The sequence below is a fragment of the Lynx canadensis genome, chromosome D2, assembly GCF_007474595.2.
Source record: "Lynx canadensis isolate LIC74 chromosome D2, mLynCan4.pri.v2, whole genome shotgun sequence".
NCBI classification, from domain to species: Eukaryota; Metazoa; Chordata; class Mammalia; order Carnivora; family Felidae; genus Lynx; species Lynx canadensis.
In genome coordinates this window covers 78478682-78501974 of record NC_044313.2, presented here as the reverse complement: position 1 = coordinate 78501974, position 23293 = coordinate 78478682, and the positions used below count along the sequence as shown (strand labels likewise).

The window sequence follows — 23293 nt, the reverse complement described above, 5'->3', positions numbered from 1 at the left end:
GAATTAGTGATTCACCTTCCCTGACTCCCCAGGGTCTGGAAGGAGGGGTGAAGGGGGAGGGAAACACTGCGGGGAGAAGAGCCACTGTTCCACTGACAGTGAAACACAGAGGAGGAAGGCACAGATGCTCTTCTGAAGGCCAGTTCTTCAGGTCTGAAATGTTGTTGGTGGGGCTCAAGGGGGGGTTGGGGAGAGTTCAAGTACCTTGAAGAGAAAATCTGGAAAGCCTCCTAATTTATTTAGAGGGCTAGTAGAGAACTTGATTGAAGCCACAGGAGCCAGGGCAAGAAACATTTTAATCTTTCTGGCCAGCTCGGGAATCCGTGAAAATGCTATAAAACCTGCAGAAACACAAAGAAGATTAACAGGAGTTTCCATCTTCTAGGACTTTCTCTGAAAAACCAAAGGTGGTCGCACATCACACCCTCTAGTGGCGATCTGAGAGCCATGCAGGCAACGCCACCACCAGGAGGCAACCACATGGGGGGGCCTCTGAGCTTCTCCAAGCGGAGACTCCAAACGGAGTCTGATTAAACTCGTCAGTCAAGTACTTGTTAAGTGCTTGATTCAGTTTTTAACCTACAGAAATCAGAAGATGCCCCTGTTCCTCTTATCCTGGAAGCTGAGCAAAGGAAGGACTCTCCCTCACAGCCCCACATTAGCAACCAGCCCCAGCGCCCGTCCACCGGCCCCTGGGAGCAGTTTACAGGGGCATTCAGATCAGTCGCCAAGGGCTCCAGAGGAACCTGCACATGCAGAATGTTCTAGCTTTAAAATACCTTTTAGCTTTCTCTCAGGTCACTTCTTGCTTTGAACTTGGCCCCCCAAGTGTCACATTAGAAGGCACTGGGGCAAAGGACACAAGCAGGCAAGTCATGGGAGGAGGACCAAAAATGAACGAAAACACTTCTCTTGACGCGTGAGAATGGCACACGCATCTGTGTCACATGTTACTTTCTGTGTGTCGTCTCTCAAACTGGCTAAGAGTGTTTGGCAGTAGGCAGAGCGCAGACATTTAACTACAGTACATCCAGACACTTAAGAATCGCTCAGGAGTGATTCTCCTCCTTAGGAATGTATTCTAAGGAGACTGTGTGACTTAAACACACAGCTACTGACGAGAGCACACACAAAAAGGAGGAACTGCATAAATTATGGGACAGGTCCCTAGTTCCTCATCGGAGGAACTCTTGTTCGCTACAATTACAGGCAATTTTTATTTTCCTTCAACTCTGCCAAATTTTCTACTTTTGTATACAATGAACACACGTTCTTTTTATAATCGGCATAAATAAAAAATGCATAGAGCTTTTAGAAACTATTCAGAAATGAAGCATAACATGCCATCTTTGTAGTTAGTTTTATTCCATTTAACTTTTAAGACTCACTGTATTTTTGGGGTGCCTGGATGGCTCAGTCGATTGAGCATCTGACTCTTGATTTCAGCTCAGGTCATGATCTCACAGTCGTGAGTTTGAGCCCTGCATCGAGCGTCCCTGCTTGGGATTCCCCCCCCCCCTCCCCACCTCTCTCTCTCTCTCCCCCCCTCCCTCCCACTCTCTCTCAAAAATAAATAAATTTTTTTTAAAAAGAAAAAAAAAACTTAAAAAAAAAAGTGTATTTTTTGTTTTCTGTTTAAAAGTCTCTGCCCTTATAATACCTCTTGTTTTCTACCTTCTCACATCCCCATACTGCTGTAACCAGGAAAATATGCACCAGGCTGAGGCTTACTTTAATTCCTTCTGGGTCAAGAGAACCATAGACCATGTGTATCCATTTACATGAAAGTCTGAATTTTCAGAGAACGTGAAATATTACCCCAAATTTCCTGCCCTTCCCCTATTCATCACTTCTGCTTGGCATTAAAGCAAAAAACAAACACCTCTGTTTGCACTAACATGATTTGTTACTATCTCCCTTTTAAGAACAGGCACAAACTCTGTAAGAAGACACTGTATCCACCACCAGGCTTTATGACATACGTACCTATTGAGGTGCCTTGAGAATGACCCACGTAATACACTTGTTCTTGGCCGGTTTTATTCAGAATGAAGTTAATGGAAGCTGATAGGTCATAATTTGCCATCTCATCATAACTGTAATCCAGAAAAGGAACCCTTTCATTAAGACGTTGCACACAAACATAACCGCACGCTAACAAGAAGGGTGCGGGGGGGATGAATAACCATAAGTTGAGCGCAGCTGCATAGAGCAGCACAGAACTGAGCGCAGAAAACATAAACAGGATTGCGCGGGCCCCTTTCTAATTCTGCCTCCCTCCCAAAGGTCCTGTCCTCATTTTTTATGCCATAAGTTATGTTATACCCATTTTTGAACCCTTCTATAAATGAGATCAAATAGTACGTGTTCTTCCGGCTACATTCATGCTGTCACAGAGCCGTGGGATGTTCACTGTATAGATACACGGCACTTCATCTGTCCATTCGCGGCTGATGGGCATTTGGTAGTTTCTGGCTTTTCACTATTACCAGTGGCAGCCCAACAAGTATATTCCTTTGGTAAAATTTGTCATTCTTGCATTTCACGCGTGTAGGTAAGCTGTGGTTCCACAAATGGGACACAAGCCTGAAGGAGTCCAGAGCTCTGACCTTCCCTCATGCCAGGTAGCAGGACACAGCCCTGGACACGTCACATGTGTGTGTGCCATTCGTCATCAGGAGATGGGTAAGCGGACTGTCACCACTGCCTGCAGCGTGCCAGGCTCTCTCCTCGTATCCTCTCCTTTGATCCCCCAATGGCCTCGGGAGATAGGCGGTTATTACCCCATTTTACAACAAGGAAACGGAGACACAGAAGGCTTATGCAGCATGCCCAGTGTCACGCGGGGATTAATAGGTACAGCCAGGATTGACAGAGAAAGGACAATTTCTGGAAATGGAAAAGCAGACATTCGGTGTGCATGTTTATGGGGGAAAGAAGAAGTTTCCAGGACGTAATTTGCCCACCACCTCCCGCAGGACCCGGAATGCCCAAGTAACTAAAAGTCCATAGTTGGGTCTAATTCTTAAATGTAATCATTACTTATAATGTACTTCACTGTGATTTACCAAATTCCTCATAAGGTTTAAAACCTTTCCCCAGGCACCCGTCTCCCCTCTCTGATAACCTTGAGCTACCCATCCACCTGCCTCCCCGTACTAAGGAAGCAGGCCCCCGTCACCATCAATTCCAACCTACCTGAAAGCCCAGAATTCGTCCTGAGAAGGGGATAAAGTCTTGTGTCTCCGAGACCAGGTGTTTCCCCTGCTGTTCCCCATCCACACGTCAAAACCCGCGTCCGCCAGGAAGAAGCCCAGGCTGTTGTTGGGAAGGTTTGTGACCCAGTTACTGGAATCGGCCAGCAGGCCATGCTGCAGGAACACAACTGGCTTAGGACCTGGAAAACATCCATGTTTAGGACTCAGCAGCACCCAGCCATAAGGCAGATGCAAAAACAGTGAGGCAGCAATGCACTCCAACGGAACATCAGTGAAAAGTATCTTTTTAAACAGTGCTGGCAAAGTAGCAGCAAAAATAGGCTACCTCGTGTATCTAATAACAAGACGTGTAGATTTGACCATAAAAAACTTTTTACCGTATTCTTAAGACTGTGTGAAATGTTTCTATACTGTATTTGCTCCCATAATCGAATTTCTTACAATGTATCCTAACAAAATAAACCAAAAGACAGGAAAAGATTACATGTACACAAATTTATAAATACATAGACACATATTCCTTTATTTACATATATATTTCTACTTTTATGTATACACATGCAAATAAATTTTCTACTCACCTATACCTGGGACAGTGATGCTGTGGAAAAACAAAGACTCGGGAGACAAAGAAACATAACCTCTGGCTGCTTGCATCATGTTAAGACCATTTAGTCATTCGTTAAATAAGCATTTATTGAACACTGACTGTGTGCTGGCATTCTCGGCACTGGTGACACAGCAGAGAACAGAACCAGGAGGAAGACGGTTCACCCTCACGGAGCTGATGTCAGACTGACCACGAGAGTCAGAGACAGACGCACTTGGGCTCGAGTCTGTCCTCTCCAACCTCGAATGTGCCACTGGGTGCAAAAATATTTCAACATCCCTCCAACATCCCTTCAACCTGAATCATCACCTGCAGCAGGGAAATGTAACAGGCACTTTATAAAGAGCAATGACTGGGAGATACTGCGTGAAAAGTTCTTCGCAAAGTGCTTCCCAGCACAGCGAGAGTTCAATAAACATTAACCCAGTCTGGGCCTCTGCTCCATCAATAAGTGTTAATAGAAATAAATGCGGCAATTAAGTGTCTGGCATAGTGACAGACACATAGATCACAACGAACAAGTAAGAGCTCCTTTGGCCTTCTGCTCGTTCGTTATGAGAGTGAAACGTGGGGGTGCCTGAGTGGGTTAAGCATCTGACTTTGGCTCAGGTTATGATCTCACAGTACGTGAGTTCGAGCCCTGCTTCAGGCTCCACACTCTCTCTCCCTCTCTCTCTGTCCTTCACTCACTCGCACTCTCCCACAAAAAGAAAAAATTTTTTTAATTGAGTAAAAAAAAAAAGAAAGAAAGTGAAGTGCTAAGGGAAAGAGCTAACTGTTGAGACGTCAAATAATTGATTGCAATAATTAAACCATCACCAATGACAAGGACTGTGGCATCCCAGAAAAATTTATAACCCAGCCTTGAAGGGTGGAAAGAAAGCAAAGTACAAGACAATAACCTCATTAAGTTGTAGCTGATGAAATGTGTTTTAAATGACACCCGCTCCTAAGCAGGCTGCCTTGTGGAGACGGTGACAAGAGGCATCATCGCTCCGCGGTGACTCTGAGTCTCTGTGTGAGGGACCCCCAGGAGCCACACCAGGGTGCTGACGAGTCCCTTCCGCACGTTAGGTCACTTCTCTCCCATCGAAGGTGCTTTGGGGCTGGGCTGTGAGGAGTAAGACTTTTTGGCCTTAAGTGAAGTCAGCAAGTCAGGCTGACGGAGGCAAGAGTCTGACAGCACACGGGCATGAGCCGGGCAGGACCACTGTGCCCCGAGAGGCAATTACACATAACCATGGTCTGCCACTGGAGCGGTCTCCCCTGGGAACAGAGGGTCCGGCGGGGCCAGAAGCATGGCAGGTGGCCAAACTCCTGCTGTTTCCTCCAACCTGTGCCTCTTCAGACACCTGGTGGAAAACCTGTGTCTGCTTAGCTGACTCCTCAGGGCCCAGCACTGAGAAAGGCAGGAATGATCTAGATGGGAAGGCAGAGCTGGGGGGCAGGGGAGGGGGGGAGCGGGGGCAGCCAGGACTGAGGCTGGAAGGGGTGGCAGGGGTCAGCCTGCGGGGACCAGGCAGGTTTTCTACACTGGGGAACATTTTTTTAATATTTTTATTTATTTTTGAGAGAGACATAGCTAACAGGGGAGGGGCAGAGAGAGGGGGAGAGAGAATCCCATGCAGGCTCTGAGCTGTCAGCACAGAGCCGGATGCAGGGCTCAGACCCACAAACTGTGAGCTTATATGACCTGAGCTTATATCAAGAGCCGTACGTTTAACTGACTGAGCCAGCCAGGCACCCCTGGGGAACATTTAAGTGGGGAGCGTTTAAAATCCCCCTGAAGTCTCTGTGCATTGTATTTCCCTCCCTAACCTATAGGAGCTTTGGAGGAGAAATGTGGGAATGACAGACTGAAGGCATACCAGAAAACTCTTTAAACACTACCGGTAAATAACTCCTGGATTCCCAGGGGCAACGAGAAGCCGCTAGCACTCTCTCAGGAGGTGAGCTCAAAGCCAGAAAGGCCGACGGCCCGCTGAAGCGTGTGCTCAGGCCCCACATCTTGTATAAACCCTTCCTGGCACCTGTGATATTTCAGCCACCGCGCCAGCTGTGGGGGACACAAAGGAGGGTAAGCCCCGCTCCCTGCCCCCAAGGGGCTCCAGTCCAGCCCAGGAGACAGTCCCACAGTTACCTTCTAGGCCAGTGTGAAAAAGCCCGATCAGCACCCAGGGAAGCCCACAGGAAAGAGAGTGACGTGGCCAGGGGCAGGAACGTGTTTGCCAGCTCCCGAGTGAGACACAGACCGCCCCACAGGGGGTTCTGGAGAAGAAAAGGGACCCTGGATTTGTAGAGGTGACACTGCCCCAGGCCGCAGCCAGACAGGACCATGGGGCACACACAGGTGGCTCCCTCAGGAGGCAGACACAAAGCAGGTGAAGGTCAATGCCCTGTCTGACCCAGACGTGAAGGGCTTTGTAGGGGGCACATCCCTCCAGGTTGGGCGGCCTTCCTGGTCTCATTCCAAAGCCCCTGCTTTTAACCACTACTCCAAAAAAATCCTTCATTAATAACTAAAGAGGTAGGGGAGAAGAGATGTGCTTGAAAGTATTCCCTTTCAGGGCGCCTGGGTGGCCCAGTCAGTTAAGCATCCGACTTTGGCTCAGGTCCTGATCTCCCAGTTCGTGAGTTCAAGCCCCACATCAGGCTCTGTGCTGACAGCTCAGAGCCTGGAACCTGCTTCAGATTCTGTGTCTTCCTGTCTCTCTGCCCCTGCCCTGCTCACATTCTGTCTCTGTCTCTCAAAAATAAATAATTTTTTTTTTCAGTATTCCCTTTGTACCCAGCCCCTTCCAAGCAAGCCACGCACTATTTCCCCAAACTGAATGCATGCACATCAAAAACTACCTGGAACATTTAAAAAACACACATATTTGTGGCCCAACTTCTGAGGTAGGGGATCCAGAACTCCAGGGACACAGCCTGGAATTACTTATTTTCCACAAGCTCCCTCAGCTCTTCTCAGGAGCCCAACCACAGCTGGGTTCAAGGAGGAGCCATCTGAAGCAGAACATGCCGCCCATCGCTCTACCAGGCCGGGCCAGCCTGGAGACAGGCCAGGTGTGCAGAGCCCTGCTTGACATCTGACAGGCTCCTGGAGGGAGCTCTAGGGCCTCCTTCCCAAGAATCATTAAGAGCAGACCTCCACTGATCCAAAGCAAGGGCTCCTGAGTGAATTTCTGTAGTCTAATTCTGGTTGGAAGAGTTGGCCTCAGAACACGGCCAAAAGCAAGATGAGCAAATAACATCCGTGGGAAGCCGGAGTCACGACACTTATGGCCCCTGGAGAGAATAAGAAGGAGGCACCTATCCCCAGGCCTTTATTGCCAGATCTTAAACGACAGAAGCTGGTGCACAGCTTACCTAAACAGAGCGCTCTCCCCACCGTGGCTTTATCGGGGACATCGCCGCAGTGGGTAGAAACTCGGCCCTAAGCCACGTCAATCCTGTCTTTGCCACAGGCAAATTCATCGAGCCCTATAACCCCTGGTTTCCTCATGTGTAACAGGGGTAAGCATTGCAGGAGATCTCTTCGCTTGAGAACCCACAGGAGAACCTGGCCCGTCCCCCGCTGACCCGTCCCCAAGATGCACTCGGAAGGGCGCACACCCCTTGCCACGGTCCAGGTCACTGTGCTCACATTTCAGGCACCCTGCTGAAGAGGAGTGGCCTCTGCAGGAGGGAACACAACAGCCCTCAGATCACAGACAGGAAAGAGAACCATCCCCGCCCCCCCCCCCCCCCACACACACACACACCGGCCACAGCCACTCTGGTCCCGAGCAACATGAAGCCAGAGACCTGGTGGTCCTGCCCACCACCCCGTCCCCAGCACCCAACGTGGAGTCTGGCTTGTGGTCCTCACTTGTGACAAATCTGATGAATAAATGCAATAACGAAGGAATAAATGAGGCAAAGAAAGAAAACCCACTACGTGCCCGCACGCACACCACGCACGCCATGTGCACCTTCCAGGCAACGCCTTGATTAGTTTTCTACATGCCCAGGGTGCCACTGGGCCATTCACGTCACTCTTCTCACCTTACGGATGGGGGCTCTGGGGCCTAGAGAGAAGGAATGAGTGCCCCAGGACAGGACACACGATTAGTACGCGGTGGAACCAGGAACCAACCTCAGGTCATGTGAGGGCAAAGTGTGCCTCACCTCCACACAAACTGCCTTCTGCCCTCCCTGCCTCTGCTACCCTGGCTGCCCTTTGAAAGGCTTCGCACGGTGGCATCTCCACGCTCCAGTTCATGGAGCCTTACAGTTGGCCTGACGCTGGGCAAGTACGTAGCTGTAGTCCAAAATGCTCAACTAACAGAAGGAACAGAGGGGCCCGGAGAGACAAGTGCACAACAGAGGGCACCTGGCCAGAGACGCTGACTCTGACCCCCAGATACGCTTCTCTCTATCGTGCTCTCCCTTAAGGACCTCCTGCACACAGCAAACACATCCTGAAATACACATCCTTCTCCTGTCCTTGTTCTCCGGAATGCATTGTGCGTGCGTCCATTCAGGCTGCTGTATCAATACCACAGACTGGATGGCTTTGTGAACACAGGAAACTCTAGCTCACGCTTCTGGAGGCTGCGAGGTCCGAGATCAAGGTGTTGGCAGACCTGGTGCCTTGTGAGGCACCTCCTGGTTCACAGACAGCTGTCTATTAACTGTGTCCTGGCAGAAGGCAGACAAGGGAGTCTGGGGTCTCCTTCCGATAAGAGCACTAATTCCATTCTGGAAGGCTCTGTCCTCAGGCCCAAGTCACCTCCCGAAGACCCCACCTGCAGACGCCACTACATGGGGGTTAGGACTCAACACCTGCATTCCGGGGGGACATAAACATTCGGGCTATAGCACCTTCCCCATCAGGGAGGACTGGATACAGAGGAAGCAGACATCAGAGACTACGGTCAAATCCAGAAGGATTTTTTTTTTTCATTGAAAACAGAAGCTACAGCTCCACTGGTTCTGCCCAAGATGCCCCTAATTCTACCCACCACTGGAAGGCCTACACCTGTGTCTGTGGCTGTCTGCGCTCAGGAGTACGGAATCCCTCACCAGTGTGGCCCCGACTGTCGATGCTCTGCTCAACCCCGTCCCAGGAGGGCCCAGGCCCAGAGGAGCTCCTGGAGACACTTGGCTGGAGTGATGATCGAATGACCAAGAGAAGCTTCAGCCTTACCGTCCTAAGTGCTAGGAAGAAACACCCAGAGAGCAAAGAGAACATGCAGCAGGAACTAGCCCAGGGTGAGCGGCCGGGGACGCTCCCTGAAGAACTGACACTGAGGATGACGACGGACAGCGGGTAAGATGGGTTAGCCCGGAGGACAACGGGGAGCACCGCAGGAGACAGGTTCTGGCAGCACACCCTGGTCCTTTCCACCCTGACTCTTGGCTCCAGCCCCACCCTGCACACAGGAGTCAGCGTGCAGCCGACACTGGCTTGTGCTTCTCCATTAGGTCAAGGGTCCGAACACAGCCCTGCACCTGATGCACCATCAGAGCCAAATGAACCTGGCCATGAGTTCAGCCAGCCAGTGCCATCAAGTCCGGCACCCAGGAATGACCCTGCGCCTGCTCCATGCCACCAGGAGGCAAGGAGCTGCACCTCGGCCCGACGGGACCTCTGGGGACATGTCAGAGCACAGCATTTATTCAAAAAGACAGCTCCTCTAGGAACTGCAGAGAAGGAAAGAATGGAAAACCCAGAAATGATCAGAATCCTAAAATATGCCAAGGCAAACACCGGTCAGCGGCCTTTCTTTTTTTTTTTTTTTTTTTTAATTTTTTTTTTCAACGTTTATTTACTTTTGGGACAGAGAGAGACAGAGCATGAACGGGGGAGGGGCAGAGAGAGAGGGAGACACAGAATCGGAAGCAGGCTCCAGGCTCTGAGCCGTCAGCCCAGAGCCTGACGCGGGGCTCGAACTCCCGGACCGCGAGATCGCGACCTGGCTGAAGTCGGACGCTCAACCGACTGCGCCACCCAGGCGCCCCTTTTTTTTTTTTTTTTAATTTTTTTTTTTTCAACGTTTATTTATTTTTGGGACAGAGAGAGACAGAGCATGAACGGGGGAGGGGCAGAGAGAGAGGGAGACACAGAATCGGAAGCAGGCTCCAGGCTCTGAGCCGTCAGCCCAGAGCCTGACGCGGGGCTCGAACTCCCGGACCGCGAGATCGCGACCTGGCTGAAGTCGGACGCTCAACCGACTGCGCCACCCAGGCGCCCCTTTTTTTTTTTTTTTAATTTTTTTTTTTTCAACGTTTATTTATTTTTGGGACAGAGAGAGACAGAGCATGAACGGGGGAGGGGCAGAGAGAGAGGGAGACACAGCATGGGAAACAGGGTCAGCGGCCTTTCTGTCCAAAGACCTACTTCCCAAGCCAGGTTGTGACTTTTCAATTATGACTTAAAAAGCTTAAGGGGCAAGCCCTGGAGTCTTTGCCAAGGTGAAGTTCAAAATGCCTGAAGACCATTACTCAGATCCCAGAACACCACTGCCCTCATTAGGCCAACAGATACCTATATATCATATACATGTATGTGTATGTGTGTATTTACGGATATACATGCATGTATATTGGACACAAATAACCCACTATTGTTGCTTTATTTGACAATTGATTTACTGAACAATTTATTTCCCAATTTGGCAAGAAGTCTGCCTTGTAGCCGTTGCTGTTTGATGTATTTTAGGCAAGACAATATGTATTTCCTTGTTTTAGTCAAATAAAATCAATATCATGGGAACAACTTGCTCAATGCTTATTACATAAGACTGCATCTTCTAGTTCAAATCGCACAGACTCTGGAGTCAGACTGGCTAGGCCACTAGTTTTTGCCTTAAAGCCAACCTCTTTCCCTTTGTCTCTCAAGCTGGCTGTCTCACCCAGCAAAATGAGGGTGCTCATCTAGACACAGGTTCCAGAACTCAAGGACTTTACTTTGGAATCCACCAGGGAGTATGTTACAAATGCAAACTCTCCAAATCTCTGGCTCAGAAAGGACTCTGAGATCCTTCTAGTGCTAACATCCCATGACTGTCGGAGATATGGCTGAGCACACGAAACCAGAATCACTTCCCTATTCAGGATGACTTTCAATTCCTTTTTGGAGTTAGTGCAAAGCAGGGGAAGTGCAACACTTGATGGAGAAGTTTGCTTAACACTGGGAAGCATCATACACATGCTCACCAGGCCACTAAGAACTTTCTTTCTTTTTTGTTTTTGTTTTGGATTGTATGAGAGTTTTATTTTTTTATACACATAATTTATTGTCAACTTAGCTCACATACAGTGTGTATAGTGTGCTCTTGGCTTCGGGAGTAGATTCCTGTGATTCATCACTACATAGAACACCCAGTGTTCATCCCAACAGGCGCCCTCCTCAGTGCCCATCACCCATTTTCCCCACCCCGCCCCCCGACCTCCCACACCCGTCAACCCTCAGTTTGTTCAAAACCCTCAGTCTGTTTCTAAATGTGTGTTCCAAGCTGACTAGTTAGTAGGAGTTTGACGACACAGGTAAATGTGTAAACAGGGTCATCTTAGTGGGTCCATCAACTCTCTACAAATGTACGTAGTATGCGTGTGCGCACAGGGCTGTATTTTATGTCACTACACAGAAGGTGCATTGGCTGCATAGTCCAGTTAAGAACCCCAATTCTGAAGACTGCCCTCCTATAACCCTCACTCAGGCTGACCATGCAGGGAACATGGTGCCACCCACCGTGCTGACGGATACAACGGTGACAGGAGACAGCCCCTGCCTTCAAGGAGCAGCTGCAGGGAGCAAAGGGGCACAGGGCGGGGAGGGGAGGAAGAAGTACACAAATAAGTCAGTCCCAAAGCAGAATAAGAAAGGCACCTCAAGAAGGGTGTTAAAAAGGTGTCTGGGAGCTCAGAAGAAGTACGTCTCCTTCCTGCTCATGTAATCAAGGACACCCGCCACTTAGGCTGGGCCTGGAGCTGGGGGAAAGAATTGTTTTTAAAAATAATTGGGGCACCTGGGTGGCTCAGTTGGTTGGACGACTGACTTCGGCTCAGGTCATGATCTCACAGTTGGTGAGTTCAAGCACCGCGTCAGGCTCTGTGCTGACAGCTCAGAGCCTGGAGCTGCTTCGCATCCTGTGTCTCCCCCTCTCTCTACCACTCCCCTGCTCACGCTCTGTGTCTGTCTGTCTCTCAATAATAAATAAACATTAAAAAAATTAAATTAAATTAAATTAAATTAAATTAAATTAAATTAAAATATATAGAAATGAAGATGGCAGGCAGGTTGAGAACTATTCTAGAGGCTGTTTTCACCAGCTGAAGTCCAGGGTAAGCTCAGCAGAAAGGAAAATTATTCCCTTGGATGTCAGAGGGTCAGAAAATAGTCTTAATTAATTAATACCACAGAGACCTGACTTCAGTTACTCATAATTTGGCTAAGGTGCCAAGTTAAACCTGGGCAGCTAATAAGTGATAAATGTCCCTGATGCACCTGGGTGACTCAGTCAGTTAAGCCTCTGGCTCCTGACTTTGGCTCAGGTCATGATCTCACGGTTCATGAGACTGAGTTCCATGTAGGGCTCTGTGCTGACAGTGCAGAGCCTGCTTGGGATTCTCTCCTTCCCTCTCTCTGCCCCTCCTCCACACATGTGCATACACTCTCTCTCTCTTAAAATAAATAAATCAACTTAAAAAAATTGATGGATGTTTTTCTTAGATAACGAATGAACCCAGATGGTGCTTAAGCACTCCTCATAAACGTCCTGAAAGAGGTGTGCCACCCCATCCTCAGTAGACACTGACACCACAGACACCACAGTTCAGAACTGTAATCACTGATGTGCCAAATCACGAAGGTCTCTGCACATACCCATGGGAAGCTTCCAATTTCCTCTGCTGTATGAGCGGTACAGACAACAGAGAGACAGAATATCAAGGAAAGGTACATAGCTTCATTTATTAGGTCCCTGAAGACTGCTGAATGGCCGGTACCATACAACAACCCCTGGGTTCTTACCCTGCAAAACTACACAAGATGGACAAGCACAGCTAGCAGGAAGAGGAGCGGTGTGGCCAGGCCACGTGATCACACAGCCCCCCACCCCCAACAAATCTGCAAGTGGGCCACTCCAACAGGACCCGAACATGCTGTCCATACAGCTCTCACTCAACTTGTGCAGCACCTCCGGACAGCACAAGAACGGAGAAAAACCACACTGAAAAGGGTAAGAGGGACGGTCTCACTTCATACCCAGTAAATGAAGACATGTTTTAATGTATCTTGCAACGCCCTGTAATTGGTACAGATGCCCTGCGTTATTTTTGTACATATTAAAAGTATTAATTTCTTAAAAGATCAGCAGTTTCCATAGACCGGTTTTGAAATTCTTCCTTCCTCTAATACACGGGAAGACTCAAAAATGAAAGCAAAGCCTCCCTCGGGTTCTGAGCTTCTCTCAGGCACCCAGCTGAATGGTCACGAGAGCATACGGAGGGTGGTGGCCTGGCCAAGAGAAGACAGGGATGGACTGAAGCCAGGTAACGTGGGCTCGGCCACCGGAGCACCGGACTCAAGAAGGATTCTGCATTTCCAGGGCAGGAGGACGATGGTCTTATGAATAGGGGAGGAGGTCAGGAGGGGGGTGGCCTGAATAAGAGGGTAAGTTCCACGCTGGGTGGGAAGGGCTCTTAGGAATTCTTTTTTTGTCTATTTGGCTTAAATGAGCCGAAGTAACACCACTGACAAGACTGCACCTGAGGATGCTGAGGGGACAATGAGGAGTCCCTGCTCTGGACCACGGGTGTGCACACCGTCAGAGAAGGGTCTACGCAGCCCTCACTGACGCCTACAGAGGAAGAGGGTGCGGACCTAGCGGCGTGGCCACACTGAGAATGCTTTCCCTCTGTGTTCCCCATTCCAAAGTCCACGAGTACCCACCCACTGCTGCACACCATGCACCCCAGCCAAAAAAAAAAAAAAAAAGAGTGTGGACTATAACCCACAGAACCAGAGTGACAAAGAGGAACACCGGGACCATCACAGTCAATCAACCGTTCCTGCGGACGGAGATTCCAAGGCGCACGGAGGCGGACGCCCACACGGTCCTCGCGGCTGACGGAGATCTCACGCTCAGCTGCCCTGACTCCTTCCTGCCACCGGGGAGCACATCTAGGCTCCTGTTCGTTTCCTCACCTGGCAGGGCACAGCCCCGCACCACAGTGCTGCTGCTCACACACGCGGGTGGGGGCACCATCTGCTCTAGCTGTGGCGTGAATTCCAGGGGTGGGCGACGGAGAACACACGAGAAGCATTCCCCAAGCATGTTTTCACTGAGGTTCCCTGCATCTTTTAACGATGATTAACATTTTTTTTAATGCTTATTTATTTTTCAACGTTTATTTATTTTTGGGACAGAGAGAGACAGAGCATGAACGGGGGAGGGGCAGAGAGAGAGGGAGACACAGAATCGGAAACAGGCTCCAGGCTCTGAGCCATCAGCCCAGAGCCTGACGCGGGGCTCGAACTCCCGGACCGCGAGATCGTGACCTGGTTGAAGTCGGACGCTCAACCGACTGCGCCACCCAGGCGCCCCTAATGCTTATTTATTTTTGAGAGACAGACAGACTGAGAGGTGGGGAGGGGCAGAGAGAGAGGGAGGCACAGTATCCGAAACAGGATTCAGTCTCTGAGCTGTCAGCACAGAGCCCCACGCAGGGCTCGAACCCGTGAACCACAAGATGATGGCCTGAGCTGAAGTCAAGACACTCAACCAACTGAGCCACCCAGGTGCTCTAACAATGATTCACATTATTAATTATACTAGTTACCCAATCACTTTTAAGAGAGTAATGATCAGTACATATTCTTCTTTATATGGGATCTGAAATCAAAGGGTTTACCAAAAAAGAAAAAAAAAAAACAGGGGAACTAAGATCATATGTTTGTTCTGGAATAAAATATACATTTTGCGTGTTTTGAGCAGAAAAAGAAATGTAAGCCCTCACTTCAGCTCACTACTCATTTTTGTAACGTACTTATAAGAAGGAAGCTTACTAGTATGAACATGAATCTATAAATCATAAAAACCTCAAGAATGAGAAAGGAGGGGCACCTAGGTGGCTCAGGTAGTTAAGCATCTTGACGTCATCTTGATTTATTGACTCTTGATTTCGGCTCAGGTCATGATCTCACAGTTCATGGAACTGAGCCCCGTGTCAGGATCTGCCCTGGCAACACAGAGTCTGCTTGAGATTCTCCCTCTTTCTCTCTCTCTCTCTGCCCCTCCCAGACTCTCTCTCAAAATAAATAAACATTAAAAAAAAAAAAATGAGAAATGAAATTTCAAAAACAGCACTGGCTGTCTCAGCCACTTAAGTGTTATAAAATCCCTTATTATAGTTACAATCTGGGGGGCAGGGGGAAATAGACCAGATTATATTAAGAAAAAAAACAAACAATGATACAAAGGTCATGTAACACAGGTTTTTAAGTTTGCTTTGAATAATTTGGGAAGGAATTGAGGCAAAAAGGCCCTTCTGCTCATATAAAATTGTAACTGAAGAACACTGAGTCATCAAATTACCTTAATCTCAACCTTAGTTGTCCAAGAAAAATCTTTTTAATTTTTTTTTTTTTTTTAGCGTTTATTTATTTTTGAGACAGGGAGAGACAGAGCATGAACAGGGGAGGGGCAGAGAGAGAGGGAGACACAGAATCTGAAACAGGATCCAGGCTCTGAGCTGTCAGCACAGAGCCCGACGTGGGGCTCGAACTCACGGACCGTGAGATCGTGACCTGAGCCGAAGTCGGACGCTTAACCGACCGAGCCGCCCAGGCGCCCCCAAGGAAAATCTTTAGAAACAAAATGTTAAAGAATAAGGTACATTGCATTGGGATCGATCTTCATTCTGACATATGTTTCACAATTTCAAATAGCCTGCCTAGAAAGAAATTCATTCATCTCCTGGAAGCGGCACTTTCGCTATGGGAAGATATAGACATACGTATCTCCAAAACTATAAGAACTTTCACATCTTGCTAGTGAGAGTAATTACCGGAACAAGATTGCCTGAAAAGAGATTTAACAGTATCTATCAAAATCATAAATGTACATATCCTCTGACTCAAAAATTCTATCTCTGTAAATGTATCTTATAAACAAACTTGCACACGTACAAGGCTGTGTTAAGCAGCAGTATCTTCCTTCTACCAGAAGGATAGAAATACCCCAAATGCCCATTACTAGGACACCTGTAAAATAAATCATGGAACAACTCTGCGGAACACCAAGTGTCCGTGAAGTATTCTCTTTTTTTAAGTTTATTTATTTATTTGGGGGTGGGGGGAGAGCATGAGCAAGGGAGGGCAGAGAGAGAGGGAAAGACAGAATCCCAAGCAGACTCCACACTGTCAGTGCAGAGCCAGACGCAGGGCTCAGACTCACGAACCATGGGATCATGATCTGAGCCGAAACCAAGAGCTGGACGTTTAACCGACTGAGCCCCCCAGGTGCCCTGAGTGGTGAAGTATTCTATGTATTGTATGGAACTATCTGCATAATATTAAGTAAAAAATTCAAGTAACAAAAGAATTGACACTATATACCACCTTTTGTATTAAATCGGAAGCAGGGAAAAATAATCACCTATGTCTGTATCCATTTCTAAAGAAAATTTTTTTTAGAGCTAAAGAAATTAAAGAGATTTTGGAAGAATACACACAAAACTAGGGAGGTGAAGGATGAGAAGGGAGGGAGGTATTTCACTATATGTCTTTTTACTCTAAGTTTTGAACTATGTGAATATATTGCCCATTCAAAAAAATCAATATTCAAACAGCAAAAGCGATTTACTTAATGCTCAAGACATTTCACTAATAAGATGCTTCCTTAAAACAAGGAAAGCAAAGATTTCACATATCATCAAACAAAACTGACCTTCAAATCGTTAAGCAAAATGTGAAATTACATACCTGTCTTTACTTCTTCAAAAACAGTATTTTCATATGCCTTGCATAAATGTGACATGGTTAGTACTTTAGCCTAAAAATAACCCCATTTCAATGTTTTCAGGTTAAATCTCAACTTGATTACTGACACAAAAACCAGCCAAATTCCAGCAGTGTAGGTACTTTCCAGAGCTTTCCTGCCTCACCACAGGAGACACCCATACCTTTGTCAGCACGATTCTTCCTCCCATGAGGGATTCGGTGAAGGCAGAGAATATAGCCGTCTTTTGTCTCAACGTAGTGTTCCTCACTAGGGAATCCCCAGTAAGAGATAATTTCAGTCTACAGAGAAAAAGAATAATGGAATTTCTGTGCACAGAATCTGACAAGATCTCCCACATTAACAGGCAAAGAAGACAAAATGCCAGCAGGCATTCTCCAGGCTCTAAGAAATCAGTTGTTAGTGACATTTTAGTGTGCTCAACCTAGTAGCACCCCCCACGCAAGAGTAAATCCTCCACGCAAGAGTGAATCCTCCGGTTTCATCCGGATCTTCTACTCACAGGTGTTGGATTAACCTTGGTTTCAACATTCTAACATGTTCTACACCACGCGTGTCTGATTTCACCACCGCGTTGGGCCTCTTTGTTTCCATCCTGGCTCCCAGGTACAAGTAAACATTCTTCTTTATTTCTTTTCTAAATATGCCAGCTAATATTGTGATCTGCACGCATAAAATATCCTTATTTTCAGAGGTCCCTTCCTGGGAAACAAAGCGTAGCATTAATCTGTTTTTATCAATGAACTAATGAAATTACACTAGTAAAATACAGAATGGCAAGGTGGAGTTGGAGGACGAGAAAAGATGAAAAGCAGGAGATTGTGATCAAATTCACTTCTCCATAAGGAGCAGTCCACGGAGAAACTCTTAACCAGGAGCTCAGTAGAATATGGATAATTCAATTATCTAGATTTAATGTAAGTAAATGCTCACTATCCTTTCCCCTGCAAGTATCTGAAAGAATTTAATTCTTTCATTTTTACAGAAAAAAAAAATTAAAGGAGGGGAGGAATAAGAAAAAATTGGGGACAAGAACTAAAACTTGACCCTAAGACCCTGATCAAGTTACATTCTCTTGACTCACTTTGGATTTATCAGCTTCTAACCGTGGTGTCTTGATTCTTCAGCTGAGTCACTGCTTCATCTATTTTAAAGTAGCTACTGTCTCTAGTCATTTGTATTTTCCCATGTTTTAGGCCTAAATGAGATAGTTCCAGGTTTTATTGTTTCCTTAAGATTAATAACCTTGAAACGTTAATTTCAAATTTGAAATATTAATTACTCCACAAATTGTTTTTGCTTATTTGTTCTAACAAAACTTTTTTTTCAGATATTTTGATTTTTATATCGAACTGTGCTCCCTGGACATTGCTAATCACACTTCTTGTTCACTGTGTTGTAACAGCAGCACTCGGGAGTAGCATTCTTGCAAAGTTTTGATACGTTTTTATCCTTCAAAGAGGTGAGTTGGTGGCTTCATGTGGCCCACTTAACCGAATCTCAGAAAATAACTGACCTTTGTCACATGCATTTTATTTTATTTTTTTTTAATTTTTTTTTTGACGTTTTATTTTTATTTTTGAGACAGAGAGAGACAGAGCATGAACGGGGGAGGGGCAGAGAGAGAGGGAGACACAGAATCGGAAGCAGGCTCCAGGCTCTGAGCTGTCAGCCCAGAGCCTGACGCGGGGCTCGAACTCCCGGACCACGAGATCGTGACCTGGCTGAAGTCGGACGCTTAACCGACTGCGCCACCCAGGCGCCCCCCCCCCCCCCCCCCCGTCACATGCATTTTAAAAGCATCTTTCAGGGGCGCCTGGGCGGCTCAGTCAGTTAAGTGTCGGACTCTTGGTTTCGGCACAGGTCACGATCTCACAGTTTCGTGAGTTTGAGCCCTGCGTCGGGCTCCGCGCTGACAGTGTGGAGCCTGCTCGCGATTCTCTCTCTCCGTCTCTCTCTGCCCCTCTCCTACTCATGCTGTCTCTGTCTCTCTCAAAATAAATAAATAAAACTTTTAAAAAAATGTTGAAGCGGGGCGCCTGGGTGGCGCAGTCGGTTAAGCGTCCGACTTCAGCCAGGTCACGATCTCGCGGTCCGGGAGTTCGAGCCCCGCGTCAGGCTCTGGGCTGATGGCTCGGAGCCTGGAGCCTGCTTCCGATTCTGTGTCTCCCTCTCTCTCTGCCCCTCGCCCGTTCATGCTCTGTCTCTCTCTGTCCCAAAAATAAATAAACGTTGAAAAAAAAAATTTATTAAAAAAAAAAAAATGTTGAAGCATCTTTGAGATTTTGAGAAACTTACCACATTCATATTTGTTTCGGGATCCACAGCTGCCAGCTTCCCTTTGAACGCCTCGCACTGCAAGGTCCCAAGGACCAAACAGAACACCAACCCCAGGAGCTGCATTTTCATTCTGTATAAAGTAGTCTATTGTTATTTGTCTGAATTTCACTGCACAAATTATGCCCGTAGATTAATGCTCCCATAAAAAGTTCTGAACCAGGCTTAGGGGCAAGTCAAAGTCAGGTTCAGGGGCAAACATGAGACAAAGGACTCCGGCCCTATCTGGAAACAGAAAAAAGTGAGGAATTATTATTTTTTTTACTAAGAAACCTCTCTACCTGCCATCCTCCACAAGGTTACCATGTGACCTTTGGAGCCCAGCACACCCACTCACCCTCTCACCACAAGGTTCAACAAATTGTTCCAGAGAAATAACAGAGAAGAGGACTTACAGGATAATAGGCTGGAAAAAAAGGGAAGATCCACAAAATTTCAGAACTGGTTAACCTCCCACCTTTTCCCTTCTAATAATGATTTAACATTTTTAAGTTCTCATTTTTAAGTGCAGTATTAGTGCTTGCCTCCCACTGTCTACTTATTTCCGTTCTTGCCCAAAATTACACATCAGGATTCGAATTTGTCACCCAAATGTTCTGCTAAGTGAAATAAGCCAGATTGAGAAAGACAAAAACCACATGATTCCACATATAAGTTGCAATCTAAAAAACAAATGAATAAACAAACAAAAAGCAGAAACAAACCATAAATACAGAGACCTACATAAATACAGAGTGGCTGTCAGGTGGGAGGTCCCGCAAAATGGGTGAAGCGGAGAGGGAGATACCAGCTTCCAGTTATGGAATGAATACATCACAGGGATGAAACGTACAGGGTAGGGAATGTCCTCAAGGGTACTGGAATAGAGTTACATGGTGACAGACGGTAGCTACATTTATGGTGAGCATAGCATAACACACAAAGATGTTGAAACACTATGTTGTACACCTGAAATGAATGGCCCATTGTGTCAACCATACTTCAGTTAAAAAATAATAATAAATTTAAAAAAAATAAATAAAACAAATAGGTCATCCAAGGAAAAGCTGAAATGAAGGAAGCCTGCAAGAGAAAACAGGATAGAAGAACATCCCTTTCTCCTTCTGAGACCCTCCAGAACACCAACAAAGATGATCTAGCTTCTGCCAGGGATGGTACAAAATCACAGCACAGCAAAGACCTCGGGATGGATGTTAAAGGCAAAGTAAAGTGAGTCTCCCCCCAAGGAACCTGGATGATTAGAAGCAAAGCAGGAACTACAGCCTAGGCATCCTACATTTTTAAAAATATAATCACTTAAAAAAAAAAAAAAGATCATGCATGTATACCTATTCAAAGACTTGTATAAAAATGTTTAAAACAGCTTGTGTGTAATAAACAAAAACTGGAAAAGCGCAAATGTCCAAAATGGGTGAATGGTTGTGGATAGGACATGAACATGATATACACATACTACTCAGGCAATAAAGGAATGAACACACAGTAACAGGATGAATCTCAAACTAATTATGGTGAACTGAAAGCAAGACCAAAACACAAGAAGAATAACATGCATCTGAGTCTATTTATAGAAACCTCTACAAGCAGATCTAGGGCTGGCTGCCTGAGAAGAAAAGGAAAGGAGGAAAAGACTGCAAAGGGGTATGCACGAGAAGGGTGATGGACAGGTCACTATACTGAATTTACCAATGGTTTTGCAGGTGTATGCATATGTCAAAATTCCTAAATTGTTCACTAAAAAAGTTCTGTTATTGTATGTCATAATACGGCGTGTTTTGAGACTTGTGCTTAACTGGGTAATCCACAAATCTTAGGGCATTGGTTTCTCAGGAGATTACAAATAGTGAATTCTGCCAAAGCAAGCACTGCACTTAGTATCCAACCAGCAGTGAACCCTGAACATCTACAAAGAAAGTCATGTACCTTGAATCTGCACCGCCAAAGCAAACTCACTGACCTTTACTCACAAGTGTAGACTTCTTTGTGGTGGTTGGGAAGGGCTGCCTCGGCCCGAGCCATAAATTCAACCTCCCCAAAGTCCATTTTTACTAGGGAATGGGGTGTAGATTGAAAAGGAAACGGAAAAGTTGTGCCCACAATTTAAAACAAAGAATCATGTGGCAGCAGACTGTTTGCACTCAGTCCTGCCCTACAGAACCTGGGCCAGCGTCCACGGAGAGGCTCCAGGAGGGCGACAGGATCTATTACCCAGGTAATTTTTCCTTCCGACACAACATTAAGCAAGCTTCTCAACCTAGGAGTCAAGGGATTCCCGGAAGGCTGATGATTGAGAAGCTTAAATGGAGAAAAAGCCCCCATCCAGGCTGGATTCTGTGTGCTTTCCTGGGTTTTCTTAGCAACTTTTATCTCGGGTCTTTCTACATTGTAACAATCCAAGTATGTGCTCGGCTGGCCCTCATTTCACCCCAGCCCATGTGCAAAGCGGGAGTCTGACTCAACTTTGAACCCCTAGGGCCTGAAGAGATGCCAGGCAAATATTGGATGCACAGTTCAGATTGGAATACGGGATAGGGAGTGGTCCAAAAGTTCAGTGGCTGGAGAAAAGAAAAACCGCAAAGCAGCCTTCCATTTTGCTTTCTAATAATGACACCACCACCACCAATAATTTCGGTTCCCATTTAAACTTGCGCTACGCGCCAGACACCGCCGGCAGCGCTGCTGAGCTGTGTGAACTACTCTGCGCAAATCTGGGGGGTACCGTTAAATCTTCTTTCGAGAGAGGCTGAGATTGCACCTAGGTTCAGTACCGGAAGCAAAGTGGCAACGCGTTTAGAGGGAAGCTTGACCAGGGGAAAGGGGGTAGCTGGGAATCAGGAGTCCCGATTGTCACCGCAGTCCGCGGGCTCCGGACGGCTTCGCTGATCGGCGGCCGCTCCCGTCCAGGAAATCGAAGGGCTCCCGGAGAAGGGCGGGCAACTTCAGGGGGACCCCCCACCCTGAAACCTGGACCGCGCCGCCCGTAGAAGGGGCGCCCGCAGATGCTCCAGACAAGGTGCTCCAGGTGGGATGCTCCAGGCGCCAAGCGCAGGGGGTCCCGCCAGCCTGCAGAGGCTCACGGCGAGAAGGGGGGGGGGGGCGGCGGCGGCGCACATGGAGGCAGGGGCTGCCGCACCTCACCTGGCGGCGCAGCCAGAGCCCCACTCACCTGCACTGATCCTCCCCTGCAGCTGTCCAGAGCTGCAGTGCCCGCACGCGGAGCCGGGCACCTGGAGGGACAGACGCGAGGGCAGGCGCTCCCCCCCTCTCCCCAGCTTAAGCTTTGTGCGCAGCCAATCGGAGCCGCGGGCCTTCGGGAAGTGCGGCAGAGACCCCGCCCTGCCCTGTGCTTCCGAGCGGCCCGGCCCCCGCAGAGCATGCGCTGTGGGCGGGCCCCAGCGGGGCGGAGGCTCCGCCTCCCAGACCCAGCAGTAGCCCAGGGACATCATCAGGCAGCGGCGGCTGCCTGCGCCCTGCCAAAGGAGCTCCTGCAGGGTTGGCACCCTCTGCACCTGCCATAAGGCTATGGGCTCTCTACGTGAAAAGAAATAATGTGTTCAGTATAAAGCGCTAAGCAATGTGTCTGACGCAAAGCAATCTTGCCGTACATTTTATTTTTATTTCTAAACTGCCAACCATTAAGACACTGCAGTGTAGCCGCCAACCAAATAAGGTCCCTGTTCTCCTGCTTACATTCCAACGGAAAGAGACACACCATAAATAAATATATAATATAAAGTACTAGAAAGTTCTACAAAGAACAATAAAACAGGAAAGAGACAAAGGAAGATGCTATGTTATATGTAAGGTAATCAGAGAAGGACTCTGATGAAGTGACCACTGAACACAAACAGGAAGGTGACTAAGAACCATATGGATATTGGAGAAAGACCATTCTGGGGTGAGAGAATAGCACGTGCAAAGGCCCTGAGGCAGAATATCCTGATGGGTTCTAGGAAGAACAAATGTGGTAGTAGAGAGTGGTTAGAACACGAAGTCTTAGAAGTAGCTGGTGCCCTGCAGGACAATTTTAGAGAAGAAGCCAGTGGAAGGTTTCCCAAAGAAAGGCAACACACTCTGGTTTATAGTTTAGAAAGACCACTCTGTCGGCTAGGGTCAAC

At 47.5% G+C, this 23293-nt stretch overlaps 1 protein-coding gene across 1 annotated transcript; it reads right to left on the bottom strand.

The window, feature by feature from the left end:
• Positions 1–159: 159 nt before the first annotated feature.
• LOC115527064 (lysosomal acid lipase/cholesteryl ester hydrolase-like) lies at positions 160–22451 on the bottom strand. The gene is made up of 6 exons (XM_030334448.1): positions 22342–22451; positions 19137–19248; positions 17002–17119; positions 3199–3397; positions 1987–2096; positions 160–341 (listed from the first exon to the last, which is right to left on the bottom strand). The coding sequence occupies exons 2-6, from the start codon at positions 19245–19247 to the stop codon at positions 175–177; spliced, it is 705 nt and encodes a 234-aa protein (XP_030190308.1). The 5' UTR covers position 19248; positions 22342–22451; the 3' UTR covers positions 160–174.
• Positions 22452–23293: the final 842 nt, after the last annotated feature.

Bases quoted from the DNA above. Each gene is read 5' to 3' on its own strand.
- LOC115527064 (XM_030334448.1), bottom strand. From the start codon at position 19,247: ATGAAAATGCAGCTCCTGGGGTTGGTGTTCTGTTTGGTCCTTGGGACC. The intron at 2,097-3,198 runs GTAGGTTGGAAT...TCTGGATTACAG, and splicing joins GACGAATTCTGGGCTTTCAG to TTATGATGAGATGGCAAATT. The intron at 342-1,986 runs GTACGTATGTCA...GTGTTTCTGCAG, and splicing joins TTCTCAAGGCACCTCAATAG to GTTTTATAGCATTTTCACGG.